General features: G+C 40.7%; 1 protein-coding gene across 2 annotated transcripts in view; it reads left to right on the top strand.

Annotated features, from left to right (window-relative positions):
- Positions 1-416: 416 nt before the first annotated feature.
- TBC1D9 (TBC1 domain family member 9) overlaps positions 417-16,570 on the top strand; it is a 114,887-nt gene continuing 98,733 nt past the window's right edge. The window contains exon 1 of one of the 2 annotated variants that reach the window (XM_029234735.1): positions 417-889. In XM_029234735.1, the coding sequence (XP_029090568.1) occupies positions 760-889 (130 nt within the window). In that variant the 5' untranslated portion in view covers positions 417-759. The remainder of the gene's footprint in view (positions 890-16,570) is intronic. The other variant, XR_003795511.1, reaches the window with a different exon arrangement.

Genomic DNA, 16,570 nt, shown 5'->3' with positions numbered 1-16,570 from the left:
GGGCCGAGTGCTCGCCACCCGGTCCCCAGAAGGTTCCCCCAAAGCCAGCCGCTGCGGCCCGGCTCGGCGCGCAGGGCCCGGGGAGGATTCGCGTCCGCGGAAGCTGGTGTCACTCGGGCTCTCTCCTAGTGAGCCGCGCTGTCGTCATTCATTCGCAGTGTCCGGATCGTCCTTCCAGCTGGGAGCTGGGCTTCACCGAGGGTGCGAGCGGCCCCAACGCGAAGTGTTAACGCGCTAGGGCTCTGAGCTGCTAGAGACGGAGGCGGCCCGGACCCTGGGTGGGCGCTGTGGGAGCAGCCGCGTCCCAGCCCAGCTCTGCCCGACCCGCGGGGCCGAATCAGCTGGCGGCGCCCGCAGCCCTGCTCGGCGCCGAGCCGGATCCCGGGACTGAGCCACACCACTTCCTCCTTCTCCCGCTCCCCTTCCTTCTTCTCCTCCCGCCGCCCTGGGCCCCGGCCGGGCTGCGGAGCGAAGAGCCTGGGCGTCTGCGGCCGCGGGCTCGCGGAAGGCGGCGGCGCCTGGGAGAGGATGCTGCTCGCGGTGCCCGCGTCCTCGCCATCCTCCCCGGCCGCCCGCGGGGGCTTTGTTGTGACCCGGGCGCCGCGGGCCGCCCCCTGGTGAAGTCGCTCTCCGCCGCCGCACCTAGCTGGCGGGCTGGCGAGCGGACGGGCGGGCGCGCGTGTGCCCGGGAGTGCGCGCCGGTGCGCGCGGGACCCGACCTGCCGCCCCATTGTGCGTGCGCCCTCGGCGCCCGGGAACATGTGGGTGAACCCCGAAGAGGTGCTGCTGGCCAACGCGCTGTGGATCACGGAGAGGGCCAACCCCTACTTCATCCTGCAGCGGAGGAAGGGGCATGCGGGCGATGGAGGCGGCGGCGGCGGACTGGCGGGTAAGGATCCGCGGCCGGTCTCTGTGGGAAGGGGGCCGGGAGCTGCGGCGCCGCCTGCCGCCCTGGGCTGCGGGCACCCGAGAGACGCCGCCCTGTCCCTTGGGGCTGGGCGACCCGCCCGCTTTGCTGCGTGGAAAGCATCAGGAGTCGTAATTTTCAGACTGAAAGAGATGCTTCTTTTCTCACCCTGTCAGGCGATGGGGCCCTTCATGTACCGGGCGCCCCATAAGTGGGTGATGTTTATGATAATGGAGATGAGTGAGTCTGGGGAGGGGGGAGCATCAGTCCTTAGGAATTGAATGCGGTACTTCCCCTCTCCCCCTTTTAAAAAATACTGCTTTCTATATGGGCAAGAGAGGGGAAGGGCGGTTAATTTTTACTTGATTCTCTTTTGGTAATGGCAGGATCAGGTATAAAATGCTCTTTTGTTTCCAGGGAAGCAATCAGTAAGGAGCTGGTGTGGTCATTTCCTATGTTAGTTACGCCTGAAGAGAAAAGGAAAAAGGAAGGAAAAGGAATTTTGTTGTTGTTGTTGCATCTAATTAGGCATAACAAAGCAAGTTGTCTGGTTATAAAAAGAATCAGAAGTATAACTGCATTTTAATCATTTTTAACTCAGTCTCTTCCCCACACCCCCTCACAAGGTATTGTTAATACTGTAACTATTACTAAAACCATGCCATATCATTCCGCATGGTAAAATCAAATGCCTATCCCAAGTAGTGCCATATTAGAAAGGTCTTCTTTTATTAAGTAACTAGTTTGCATGGTGGGAGATGACAGATAATCTTGAACTCATACCATACTAGAGAAATTGGACCTTCTCCTCTCCCTCGTGGTTAGAATGAACAGAACTGGGATGCTTTTTAGAACGAAAAAGTTAGCAGAAGGAACAGGAGAGGTTTAACCAGGAAAGATATTGTAGAAAAGAGATGAACCTTGACCTCTGCAGAGTTCAGAATATATCCCTCACCAGGAGCTTGCATGCTAGGTAAATTGGTGCTTTCAAAATGCCCTGCTATGAACTCAAAATTCTTGATATAGTGTGTATGTAGTTGTGATTCTAATCTATGAACTAGTTTTCTCGAGTAAAACTCAAGTGTCACACTGTACAGCATCTACTAGTTTGCTTGCACATCAGGGCGCCTCTAGATAATCTGATTTTTCTGCACTTTTTCTTCCATAAAAGAAGGGAATCTGCAGAGCTCCAGATTGTGTTCCAGAAATTCTGATTAGTGGCCTAGAATCAGTATTTTCCAGTTCATTTTGTAGAAGTTGTCTAACTATGTACATTAATATGAAACTTGCATATCTAATATTGGTATCAGCCCAGATTGTCCTTTAAGTCTAAAGCAACAATGTAGAGTAGATAGTTTATTGTATTAACAAAGAACATTTCCTGCCTGGAGATAACCCTTCCCACACCGTCAACTACTAAGTATTTGTTTTCTAGAGTCATTTGCAATAAGTTATAAAAAATAAGAGATGCAGAGCCTTCTTTTTCTAGTTAACTTTTTTATTGCATTCCTACTGACTCTTAGAGCTGTAATTAACTGCAGCCCATTTAGAATCTCATCATCGATGACTTATTTCAGATAAACTTAGCTTCTGAATTGAGAAATCATAGCTATTGCACTTATCGCTAGAATAATTGAAATCATTGAAATGAGTAAAAATATTCCTGCCAACAAAGGCTATTTTCAACCAACGTAGGAAAAATGTTTGCTCAGATTGGTTGGTGCCACATCAAATGTATGAGGGGCGTTTTAGAAATCCTTGTACAATGTACAGTATATTCTGATTCTAATGTGGGCTCATTCATGCATTCATTAACTCACTATATCATTTAAAATATTGGTTTGTAACTTCTAAAGTGCCAGTGTCATGAAGCTCACAGCCTAGCAGGAGGAGACAGATGCGGATAAAATTATCCTATAAATTAATATAAAATCTCCATTCCGCAGGGTCCCGGCAGAAAACAGAATCCAACGTAGTTCAAGTGAAGAGAATTTAGTGAAAAGACAACTTAGATGAAGGCAGGGTTCCCAGGACCAGTGAAAGGCACAGCAGTGGAGAGCTGTTATAGGTGGCAGGAATGATGCTACTGGAAGAGTTTGGGCCTCCAGAGAAGCAGCCACCCCTAGGAACACAGACCACAGCAAAAGAGGGTGGGGAGGACATGTCCGACTTCTCTCTTCTCCTCACCTCCCAGCTTCTGCCGTTGCCTCTCCTCTGTGGAACCCAGTAGAAGCTGGCTGGATGGACTGTCCTGGTGATCTAGTGCCTAGATCAGCCTCCCAGGGGTGGAACTGGGAGGTGGGGACAAACTGAGAATGACCAGCACTAATGTCAAAAGGAGACGTTACCCCATTCCGGGTAGGGGTAGGTGCAAGGAAGGATTCCCTGTAGAAGAGACCTGGAGCTGAGAACTGAAGAAAGAAAAAGATTGGCCTGTGAGGAGAGGAGGGAAGAGCAGGTGTTGGGTATCCTTTATTGGAGATCTTCTGGAAGATCTCAGGACCTTTGTATAATGTGCATTATCTGGACCAGTGCACCATCGTCCACTCATCGAATGGATTACGGATGAGTGGGAAACCCACTCATTGTGAACTGGTCAGGAGTGCTCAATGGTTCACAGTGCTTGTGAACCCTTATAGATTATTACAGCATATTGAGTATAGTTCCCTGTACCATACAGTAGGTCCTTCTTAGTTATCTATTTTATATTTAGTAGTGTTTATATGTTAATTCCAAACTCCTAAGTTATCCCTGCCCTCCTTTCCCCTTTGGTAGCCATAAGTTTGTTTTCTATTGTGAGTCTATTTCTGTGAGTCTATTTCAGTTTTGTAAACAAGTTTTGTAAATAAGGTGTTAGCACAAAAGCTGTAAAAAAATAATGGGCCTCAATGAGAATACTTGCCCCCCCGCCGCTTTTCAAGCTATTCTCTTTTTGATTGCAGGCAATATACATGGGTATTGACACAATGAAGTTTTTTTGTTTAATTGTAGATGCATTTGATTATTTATTAGCCCCCTTTAACTGAGATTTCATACACATACAAAAAAGTGTACAAAATAGAGATGTAGAGTGCAGTGACTTATCACAAGTAACACCTTGCAACCAACACCTTGTAACCAACACGAGGATAAAAATTGGAACACTGCCAGTACCCTAGAATCCTCTCTTGTGACCCTCTCCCAATCACTACTCACCCTTGCCCAAAGGTAAAAAACAGAAAACCCGTCCTGATGTTTTTTGGTAAACATTTCGTCACTTTTCTTTACAGTTTTTCCAACAAAGCGCCTATCTCTAAACACTGTATTTCGGTTTCACCTGTCTTTTTGAGCAAGGAATGAATGGAATAATGGAGTATGTATTCACATGTGTCTGGATTCTTTGCTTTGTGATATTTATGAATGTTGTTGCTTGTGGCTGTGGTTTTTTCATTTCCCTATGCTGTGCGGAAAACTATTATATGAGTATAGCACAATCATTTATCCGCATTTATCCACTGTTTTTTTGGAGGACCTTGGATGGTCCTTTTGGGGTCTATGGATAAGGTGGCTGACGTCATTCTTATTTGTGTTTCTTGGTGCCTGTGGACATGCATTTCTGTTTGGTCTGTACCCAGGAGAGGAACTGCTAGCTCATAGGTTATGTGTATCATCAACTTTAGTAGATAATACCAAACTGGTTTCCAAAGTAGTTGTACCAACATACTCCCACCCACAACATATGGGAATTTCCCTTGCTCCTTATCCTTGCCAACATTGTCAGTCTTTGTAATTTTAGCCTTTCTGGTGGTTTTGCAGCAATATCACATTGTGGAGTTAATTTGCTTTTTCCTTATTGATGAGGTTGAGCACTTTTTCATGTTTATTGGCCATTTGCAATATTTTGTGACATGGTTGTTCAAGTCTCTTGTCCCCTTTGTCATTGGGTTGTTTGTCTTTTTCTTACTGATTTGTAGGTATTTTAAAATATATTCTGGATATGAGCTCACTGTTGGTCGTACGTGTGGCACAATCTTCATTCTGTTGCTTGCCTATTCACTCTCTTAAGGATGAAAAGAGGGTCTTAATTTTAATAACCAAGTCCTTTACAGATTCCGTTTTCCTTTATGGTTAGTGTTTCATTGTGTTCTGTTCAATAAGTCTTTTCCTACTCTGAGGTTATAAACATAGTCTTGTATATTTTTTTCTAGAAACTTCTCAGTTTTAACCCCCAAATTTATATTTACAATTCACTGGGAATTAATTTTTGCATATTGTGTGAGATGGGGTTAAAGTTTTAAATTAAAATAATTTATGGACCTTCAGTTATCCCAGCATAATTTACTGGTAAGTCCATTCTGTTCCCACTGCCCTATGGGGCTACCTTGTTCATAATTCAAGTGTCCCAATATGTGTTTGGGCTCTCTAGTCTATTCCTTTTGTCTATGAGAATATTTTTGCACCAATACCACACTGTAGTTTTATAATAGGAGTTTATATTCATTAGATCAAGTCCTCTTATTTTGTACTTTAAGAGTTTCTTGTCTAGTCTCTGTCTTTTACATTTATGCAACATTTTAGAATCAGCTTATTAAGTTCCACCAAAACAAAACAACAGCAACAACAAAGACTTAAACTGTTGGGATTTTGATTGAGATCACATTGCGTTTATTAATAAATTTGGGCAAAATTAATATCTTTATAATATTGAATCTTCTGGTCCATGAACATGGTATATGCCTCTATTTATTTAGAGCTTTCAAAATTTCTTTCAGTGATGTTCCATAGTTTTGTCTGTAAACGTCTTTCACATCTTGTATTGGATTTATTCCTAGGTATTTTTTTTACTCTGCTGTATATTGTTTCCGTTTTAAAATTTTATTTTCGAATTCTTTTTTTGCTAACCTATAGAAATATAACTTTAAAAATTGACTTTGTATCCAGAGCCTAGCTAACTTACGAAATGAATTCTAGTAATTTATCTGTAGATTCTTATGTATTTTTTATATACACAATCATATCATCTGAGAAATTTGTTTTTTTCTAATCTTTATGCTTAAAAATTTTTTTCTTTGTCATTTTGCACAGGCAGATTGTACAGTGTTGAATAGAAGTGCTGATAGTACATATCCTTTTCCCTTTTGAGGTCTCGAAAGACTTTCAACATTTATCATTTGTTCATCAACTATGGTGATTTTTGTAGTTTTTTTTTAATTGAAGTATAGTTGGTTTACAATGTTGTGTTGGTTTCAGGTGTACAGCAAAGTGATTCAGTTATATCTATCTATCTATCTATCTATCTATCTATTCTTTTTCAGATTCTTTTCCCTTATAGATTATTACAGGATATTGAGTATAGTTCCCTGTACTATACAGTAGGTCCTTCTTAGTTATCTATTTTATATTTAGTAGTGTTTATATGTTAATCCCAAACTCTTAAGTTATCCCTGCCCTCCTTTCCCCTTTGGTAGCCATAAGTTTGTTTTCTATTGTGAGTCTATTTCTGTGAGTCTATTTCAGTTTTGTAAATAAGTTCATTTGTGTCATTTTTTTGGATTCCACGTGTAAGTGATATCATATGATATTTGTCTTTCTCTGTCTGACTTATTTAACTTGCTGTGATAATCTCTAGGTCCATCCATGTTGCTGTGAATGGTATTATTTCATTCTTTTTGTAGCTGAGTAATACTCCATTGTATATATGCACCACATCTTCTTCATCCATTCATCTGTTGATGAACTTTTAGGTTGCTCCCATGTCTTGGCTATTGTAAATAGTGCTGCTATGAACATTGAGGTGCATGTATCTTTTCAGATTATAGTTTTCTCCAGATATATGCCCAGGAGTGGACCATATGGTCTACTGGATCATATGGTAACTCTATTTTTAGTTTTTTAAGGAATCTCCATACTATTCTCCACAATGGCTGCACCATGTAGATAATTTCTTTTTCATTTAAAGGGAATTCTTATCCCTAGTTTGCTAAAAGTTTTTAATTATATATGGCTCCTGAATTGTTTCACATGCTTTTCTATATCAAAGTAATCGTATGATTTTTTCTCTTTTATTCTGTTAGTGTGGTGACATATTAACTCATTTTCAGGTGTTAAATCAAACTTGTATATATAAAATAATCCAACTTGGCTGTGACATGTTATTGGGTTTTTTTTAATGTGTTTATTTAATATCACTTGCTAATCTTTTATTTAGGATTTTTGCACCCTGATAAATTAGTAGAATTTTCCTATAATTTTTGTTTTTCACAATATCCTTGTCAAATTTTGGCATCAAGATTATACTGGCCTTAAAAGTAAGTTGTGGAGTGCTCACTGTTTGTTCTGTTTTCTGGAAGACTTTGTGTGATAGCAGTATTGTTTCACCTTGACACATTGGCAAAACTCACAGGTGAAGTTATCTGGCCTTGAAGTGTTCTTTGTGGGTTTGTTGAATGGTATGACAGCTATTCAGATGTTTAAAATTTTTCTTTTACTGTCAGTTTTATAAGTTGCTTATTTCTAGGATTTATCTTTTTCATCCTAGATCTTCAAATATATTGGCATAAATTTGTTAATGATATTCTCATATTTTTAATGTCTGTAGGATGTACAGTGATAGCCCCCTTTTTTATTCCTGACATTGGTTATTTGTGCCTTCTCTTTCTTAATCAGTCTTTCTAGGAATTTATGAGTTTTGTAAAGAATCAGCTTCTAGACCTGTTGACCTTTTCTGTTTACATTTATTTTCTACTTCATTAATATCTACCATTTATTATTTCCTTCTTTCTGTTTTCTTTGAGTATACATTGTTATTTTTCTAGCTTTTGAAAATGATATTAGTTCATTGATATTCAGCCTTATTTTCTAGTATATTTATTCTAGATAATTTTTCCCTCTAAGCATGGCTTTACCTGCACTTCACAGCTAAGTTTTGATATATAGTGTTTTGGTGGTTATTTCACTCAAAATAGTTTTTTTCCATTCTGATCCTTTTTTGCATGTTATCTTGAGTTATTTAGATATATAGTTCTTAAGTTTCAAACATTTCGGTATTTATTTTACTGCAGTTAGAAACCATAACCATATTTATATGATTTCAGTGCTTTGAAATTTAGTAAGATTTGTTTTATTCCCTGTTGATGGTCAATTTTTGTAAATGTTACACGTTGTGCTTGAGAAGAATAATGTGCCTTGCAGTTGCTGGATAAATGCTTTATTTATGTTCAGTGGTTAACTTTGCTGCTTGTGTTCAATTCTTCCACCATAATTGTGGTTTTGACTATTTGTCCTTGTAGTACTTCCAATTTTTGTTTTATATGTTTTAAGGCTGTATCATTAGGAATATATACATTTATAATTGTAATATATTTCTGGTGAATTGAACATTTTATCATGAAATGTTTGTATCTCCAGAATTGCTCTTTGCTTCATCATTATAGTTGTAGCAGATTTATTTGGCTAATGTTTGTATGGTTATCTTTTTCATACTTTTACTCTCAACCTTTCTGTATCCATCTATCTATCTGTCTATCTATATGTGTGTGTGTGTGTGTGTATACACACATACATATGTATTTTTAAAATTCATTTTTGGCTGTGCCGCAGGGCATGTGGGATCTTAGTTCCCTGACCAGGGATTGAACCCAGGCCCCCTGCATTGGAAGCACGGAGTATTAACCACTGGACCACCAGGGAAGTCCCTGTATCCTTATATTAGATGTCTTTTATAAGTAGTAGATGGTTGATTTTTTTTCTTAATCCAGTTTGAAAATCTTCACCTTCTAATTGGATTATTTAGTCAATGTACATGTGACTTGGGTTTAAATTTACTATCTTATTAAGTGTTTTCTATGGTTTTCTATTGGCTCTATGTTCTTTTTATTTGCCTTCCTTCCTTGCCTTTTGGTAGCATATGGGTTTTGGGGGGTTTGTTTTTTGTTTTATTTTAATGCTTACATTTTTAAGCCTCCATTAGCTAGAAGTTTTTTGTTAATTAATTAATTTATTTTTGGCTGCGTTGGGTCTTTGTTGCCGAGCACGAGCTTTGTCTGGTTGTGGTGAGCGTGGGCTACTGTTCGTTGTGGTTCGCGGGCTTCTCATTGCGGTGGCTTCTCTTATTGCAGAGCATGGGCTCTAGGCACTCAGGCTTCAGTAGTTGTGGCACACGGGCTCAGTAGTTGTGGCTCGTGAGCTCTAGAGCGCAGGCTCAGTAGTTGTGGCACACGGGCTTAGTTGCTCCGTGGCATGTGGGATCTTCCCAGACCAGGGCTCGAACCTGTGTCCCCTGCATTGGCAGGCAGATTCTTAACCACTGCGCCACCAGGGAAGTCCAGCTAGAAGTTTTATATTCATTTCTCTATTCTTTTAGTGGTTACTATGGAGATCATAATGCCTTCTTGATTTAAAATATATTGTTAATTGGTATTTTCATTTTATTAAACATTTTTTAATTGATACTTTTAATCTCTTCCCAGATAATGCAAGGACCTTGGCTACTTTAACTCCATTTACCCCTCACCCCCACCGCACGCCCTCAATTCATATGCCATTGTTGTAATGTATTTTAATTTTTTATATATTTTCCACACAAGAGCATATATATAATTACTACTATTTTTTAAAGTCTTTATTCAGTTAGACTTCCACATGTTTACCATTTTTATTGTTCTTTCCTCTTCTCTGCTCTTTTTTCTAGAATCATTTTTCTACTGCCTGTAAAACATCCTTTACTCTTTCCCTTAGTGAGAGCCTACTGGTGACAGATTTTCTCAGCTTTTTTATGTCTGAAAATGTCTTCATTATGCTTTCATTCTTTTTTTTTTTTTTTTTTTTTTCGCGGTACGCGGGCCTCTCACTGTTGTGGCCTCTCCCGCTGCGGAGCACAGGCTCCGGACGCGCAGGCTCAGCGGCCATGGCTCACGGGCCCAGCCGCTTCGCGGCATGTGGGATCCTCCTGGACCGGGGCACGAACCCGTGTCCCCTGCATCGGCAGGCGGACTCTCAACCACAGTGCCACCAGGGAAGCCCTATGCTTTCATTCTTGAAGTACATTTTTGTTTTGAATGGTTGGCAGTTAATTTTTTAAAGCATGGTTAAGATATTGTTCCATTGTCTTCTGATTTGCATTTTCTCTCTCTCTCTCTCTCTCTCTCTTTTCTGGAGCAGTAAACTGTCACTCTGAATTATTGCTTCTGTGTAATAATATGTCTTTTTCTCCAGCTGCTTTTAAGGTTTTCTCTTTGACCTTGGTTTCCTGCGGTTTTACTATGTTCCAGCTATTTGTGGATTTTAAAAAACCCTGCATGGGGTGGTAGGACTTTTTTGATCTATTGTTCATTGGCTTTGTAAAGTTCATCCAATGGCTCTTCAAATATTGCTCTTACCCCATTCTCTTAGTCTTCCTTTCTGGAACTCCAATTACATGTATGTTAGACATCATTGTATCTTCTATGTCTGTTACCTTCTGATTTGTACTTGCTTCATTTTGGTTATTTTCTTCTGATCTGTGTTCCAATTCACTATCTATTTAACTGTATTTAGTCTGTATAAGCCTACCTATTCTGAATTACTTTTCAATTCTAAGATTTCCATTTGGTTCATTTTTATAATTTCCAGTTATCTATCAGAACTCTCCATTTTTAAAATCATTCTTGAGCATGGCAAGCATAGTTATTTTAAAGTCCCTTTGAACTGTAATATCTTCAGCCCATGTGGGTCTATTCTATTGTCTGTCATTTCTCCTAGTTTTCATTAATGCTATTATATCATCCTGTATGCCTGGTTACTTTTCATTACGTAGGGACATTGTACTTCTACTTTGCAAAAGTATTCTGAAATAGAAGACAGTGTAGCAGAGAATTTTTTTCTGCCAGTTGCAAACCAGAATCACTTTGTTTTTAGGTATTGATATATTTCAAAACTGAGCTCTAACCTGGGTGGTTTTGCCTACTTAAGATTCACACTTATGATTAGGTTGTAGATCTCTAAGGTCTCAACCCAAAGAGAGAGGAGCATCATTACTTTCCTGCCTCTTTGCTGACACTGATTGCTACCCTTGTCTTTCCAGTTTCTGATTCTGTTAAAAGCACATCCAGACTCTCAGCCACTCAGCGGCCCCTTTGGGAAGAAGCAAATGCCTCCCCAAATAATAGTTTCCTCCCAAGTAGGGCTCTTGTCTCTGAGCCACTTTCCCAGGTGAAGTAATTTATCTTTTTAATTCTTTGATATTTTAAAGTGCATTCTTGTCCCATTTGTATAGTTGTCCTCAGGAGCAGATGGTCGTGCAGATTATCTTGTATGCCATTATGAAGTGGTGCTACTATTATCTCCATTTCATAGGAGAGGAAAGTAAGGCATTAAAGAGATGGAGTGATTTGCCACAGATCACACAGCTAACAAGTGGGGGCCTATTTGACTTTGTATTTATTTTTCTTTACAAGACTAATTATAGTGACATAGGTTAACTTCATTTTCCTCACTATCCCCCTTGAGAATCTAATAAAAGCAATTGACTCTACCTCCCTAAGAATGAAAACACTGAAAAATTTTACATGCAACTTTAGGAGCTTCATGGATCCTGGCGAATTAGAATATGGGTGCTTTAAGTTAGAGGACATCACCAAGAGATTGAGACATTTTCTCTTTACCCAAAACCAAAAGTGTGATGTCCTCAGTTTCTCATTACCCAAAGTCAAAAGCTGTTCTGTTAGAAATGTTTGAGTATCAACTGTGTTTGGAAGGCTGCACTTCATAAAGATATAAAAGAAAGAAAAGGCAAGTTTCTCTTGCTGAACTATTACTAACCAGCGATCAAACCTGGATGAATAGGGACTTCCCTGGTGGTCCAGTGGTTAAGATTCCATGCTCCCAATGCAGGGGGCCTGAGTTCAATCTCTGGTCAGGGAACTAGATCCCGCATGCTGCAGCTGAGACCCAGAGCAGCCAAATAAATAAATTAAATAAATATTTAAAAAAAAACCTGGATGAGTAAATTTGGGAGAGCCAAAAACATAGGCATGGGGATGATACAAGTACAGACTAAGACTGTATCAGAATATTTTGATCTGAGATTTAGCAGTGGACTGTCCAGGAAATGGACTTTTTGCACCGCATGGAGACCATCACAACTAGGGAAACATGACATTTGATAAAGGAAGGCAGTTAAGAAGCAGTAAACATAGGGAAAGCTCCCCCTTTCCTGCCTAAAGGCAGGAAATAAATTCTCCTTTTGCTAGAGACAGACTCTTATCAGCCCAGAGGCAGCACCAGAGGACTCTGCAAACAAGCCTTGTTAACCTATCCCTTATCTTCCTAGTTAAGTAAGATGAGGACTACCTAACCCTAGTTGGATTATACCCCTAGCCCAAACCCCTTTGTTTTGACAATTCTTCACAAATATAGTTGTTTCTTTGTCTAAAAGGTCTAAGAGTTTCCTCCTTTGGCCACTTCTTTGGGTCTTCATTCTCTTGTGAAGGCTCCTGCGTGCATGTACAGATTCACTACGATTTGTATGCTTTTCTCCTGTTAGTCTGTCTTAGTCAGTTTAATTTTCAAACCCAGCCGGGGAGTCAAAGAGGGTGGACGAAAACTTCCTCCCTACACCAAAGAACTCCCAGGAGTGAGAGAGACAACAAAGCGATGTTCTAGAAGGCCTCCTGTTTTTAGGGTAAATGCATTCATCTTGCCAATTTGCAAGTTTTTCTTTTAAATTTATTTTATTTATTTTTATTTTTGGCTGTGTTGTGTCTTCATTGCTGTGCGCGGGCTTTCTCTAGTTGTGACGAGTGAGGTCTACTCATTGTGGTGTGCGGGCTTCTCATTGCAGTCGTTTCTCGTTGCGGAGCACAGGCTCTAGGCGCGTAGGCTTCGGCAGCTGTGGCTCATGGGCTCCAGTAGTTGTGGCTTGTGGGCTCTAGAGCTCAGGCTCAGTAGTTGTGGTGCACGGGCTTAGTTGCTCCGCGGTGTGTGGGATCTTCCCAGACCAGGGCTCGAACCCGTGTTCCCTGCCTTGGCAGGCGGATTCTTAACCACTGCACCATCAGGGAAGCCCCCAATTTCCAAGTATTAATGAAATTGCTCTTAGCTGCACTTAGCAGTTAACAGTTTTCTTTGTAGATTAATTATGTATAAAAGCCAGTACAATGTGTGTTAGTTCCTAGTGGAACCTAATGTTATAACTGTGTGTTGTCGTGAGCAGTGATCTGTAGTTCTGTATGGGGTTGGCTCATATACTTACTTAATAAGCAAGTGCTGCTGGCGAGAAGCACAGTTAGACAAAAGTAGATGTTGCTTCCTTGTTCCATGAATTCCTCCCCCTCTGCTTGTTATTATCACCCTCAAGAGGATTTTGTCCACAGAATGATTTAGTCACCCATTCCAATTTGTCTTGAGACTTTACATTATTCTACACAAAAAGCTGTAAGAATGAATACATGTAATTTGTGTAGGATTTGAGATGGCTTTTTTTTTTTTTTTTTTTTTTGAGATGGCTTTTGACATCTTCTGGGTGTTTGTAAACTGATCTCCAAAAGTAGGAAAGAGAAAATTTACTCCAAGCCTCCTTTTCAGAAAGTTGAGGAGTTGAGGATGACTTCCTGTTCTAGGGACATGGCGTTATGTTTTCTGCCTTACCATCATCACGCGCAGAGGGGACACACTTTATTATTTATTTATTTTTTTATTGGAGTCTAGTTGATTTACAATGTTGTACTACTTTCTGCTATACAGCACAGTGAATCAGTTATACGTATACATATTTCCACTCTTTTTTAGATTCTTTTCCCATATAGGCCATTACAGAATATTGAGGTAGAGTCCCCTGTGCTATACAGTAGGTCCTTATTAGTTATCTATTTTATATATAGTAGTGTGTATATGTCAATCCCAATCTCCCAGTTTATCCCTCCCTCCCTTTCTACTCTGGTAACCGTAAGATTGTTTTCTACATCTGTAAGTCTATTTCTGTTTTGTAAATAAGGTCACTTGTAACATTTTTTTAAGATTTCACATGTAAGTGATATCATATATTTGTCCTTTCCTGTCTGACTTGCTTCACTCAGTGTGACAATCTCTAGGTGAGGGGAACCACTTTATGAAGAGATCGGGTTTTAAATTGTGGGATGGGTCCCAGGCCTGCACACAAAAACCTGTTTTGTAGCTGTGTCCAAATCAGGAATTTGTCACTTGGAACTGAGCAGATTGTACCGCCTCTGGGTACCACCTCCCGTCTGGGTCTGGGTCTCAGGCTAAGCCCAGGCATGCTTCCTGGCGCCCTGAGTGCACCAAATGCTACAGGCAAATTGGGAAGCCACTAAGGTTGCTCTTCTCCCTACTTCTTTTGTGTTCTCTACCCCCTCACAGGGCTCTAGTCTTTTTCAGCCCTTCCCTTAGTAAACATACAACTGGAGTCAGAGCCTGATTCAAATCCCAGCCCCGTCTGTTACCAAGAGATGTGATTTAGGAAGTGTCTCTTCTTTTCTGAGCTTGATTTCCTTATATAATATGGCTTAATCACCTTTCAGCACCAGGAGTGAGGATTCTGTGAGATAAGTTATGTAAAATACCGGAAACACAAGGAGCCCTTCATAGATGATGGCCCATCGTTGTTCTCCAACCGCTGATGATCTCTATTAGGTGTAAGGAGGCCATTGGCTCTGAGTAATAAACACCGGTGTGTGAGCAACTCAAGTCTTACAGTTTACAGAGACATTGCATTTTTAAAAGGTGCTGATATAGCAAATGGTTATCTGTCTGAGGTTTAGGCGGCTTAAAAAAAGTTAAGTGAATACTCAGGCTTTTTGGTGAAGGGAATTTTTGATAAGCAACTTTATTTTTTATTTATTTATTTTTAAACATCTTTATTGGAGTATAATTGCTTTACAATGGTGTGTTAGTTCCTGCATTATAACAAAGTGAATCAGCTCTATGCATACATATATCCCCATAACCCCACCCTCTTGTGTCTCCCTCCCCCCCTCCCTATCCCACCCCTCTAGGTGGTCACAAAGCACCCAGCTGATCTCCCTGTGCTATGTGGCTGCTTCCCACTAGCTATCTATTTTACATTTGGTAGTGTATATATGTCCATGCCTCTCTCTCACTTCATCACAGCTTACCCTTCCCCCTCCCCATGTCCTCAAGTCCATTCTCTATGTCTGTGTCTTTATTCCTGTCCTGTCCCTAGGTTCTTCAGAACCTTTTTTTTTTTTTGGATTCCATATATATGTGTTAGCATACGGTATTTGTTTTTCTCTTTCTGACTTACTTCACTCTGTATGACAGACTCTAGGTCCATCCACCTCACTACAAATAACTCAATTTCGTTTCTTTTTATGGCTGAGTAATATTCCATTGTATATATGTACCACATCTTCTTTATCCATTCATCTGTCACTGGACACTTAGGTTGCTTCCATGTCCTGGCTATTGTAAACAGAGCTGCAGTGAACATTGTGGTACATGACTCTTTTTGAATTATGGTTTTCTCAGGGTATATGCCCAGTAGTGGGATTGCTGGGTCATATAGTAGTTCAATTTTAGTTTTTTAAGGAACCTCCAAACTGTTCTGCATAGTGGCTGTATCAATTTACATTCCTACCAACAGTGCCAGAGGGTTCCCTTTTCTCCACACCCTCTCCAACATTTATTGTTTGTAGATTTTTTGACGATGACCTTTCTGATGGGTGTGAGATGATATCTCATTGTAGTTTTGATTTGCATTTCTCTAATGATTAGTGATGTTGAGCATCCTTTCATGTGTTTGTTGGCGTTTTGTATATCTTCTTTGGAGAAATGTCTATTTAGGTCTTCTGTCTACTTTTGGATTGGGTTGTTTGTTTTTTTGATATTGAGCTGTGTGAACTGCTTGTATATTTTGGAGATTGATCAGCAACTTTAAATCATTCTACCTGCATACCTTCCTCCCTCCTTCCCTTCCTTCCTGGGGATGCACATTTTGAAAGCTCTGCCAGGAAACACAGACCTCTCTCTCCTGCTCTCTCCTCCCTTCCTCTCTCCTGGCGTCAGTGACTCTGGCAAACTGGGGCCACCAGGGAGAGGACCGGGGTGGGAGGAATGGGAGGGGCCACCTTTTCCTTATATTTCTATATATTTTTGTAGGTAAAGATGCATGGTTAGTCATTCAGGAATTTGTAATTTAGAAATGTCATCACTTAGTAGTTAGGTAAACCAGAGAACTTACAAAGAAATCGTTGACCCACTCTCCCCTTTGCTTTGTTTCCCTTTCCTGTCAGGGGACGTGTTCAGAGGACAGCCAGTCATTTTTCAAGTCATTCTTTAATTGCCTCTGGCTTCTGGTTTGCTCCAAATGGCATTTCACAGGGTGCTGTTGGTTATTTACACTTGCTTTCAGGGAGCCAGGGTTCCTTGGCTGTGGGATCCAATCAAGAGATCCATTGAGGTCCTCCTAACTCTCCAGGAGAGATCTGGATTGGAAACTTTCATTGGGATGAATCAAGTCTTCTACTTCCTGTTTGAGCCCAAGGAGCACAAGGCGAGGTGAATAACTATCCAGCCCCTGAGGTGAGGTCTGTGAAATGCATGCGCACCTTCCAGCTCCATTATTCTAGGCTTGCTGGGCAAGTATTTGCTAGAGGGAAGGTCAAGTAGAACATTAAGGATTTGATCTGTGTTTACCCTCTAAACAGAAAAGGTGAACTCTTGTTTTTCTCA

Source organism: Monodon monoceros, unplaced genomic scaffold, assembly GCF_005190385.1.
Source record: "Monodon monoceros isolate NGI ecotype Baffin Bay Population unplaced genomic scaffold, NGI_Narwhal_1 Super_Scaffold_20, whole genome shotgun sequence".
Lineage (NCBI taxonomy): Eukaryota > Metazoa > Chordata > Mammalia > Artiodactyla > Monodontidae > Monodon > Monodon monoceros.
Note: the sequence above shows the minus strand (reverse complement) of the source record. Positions and strands in the feature narration are given on the sequence as shown.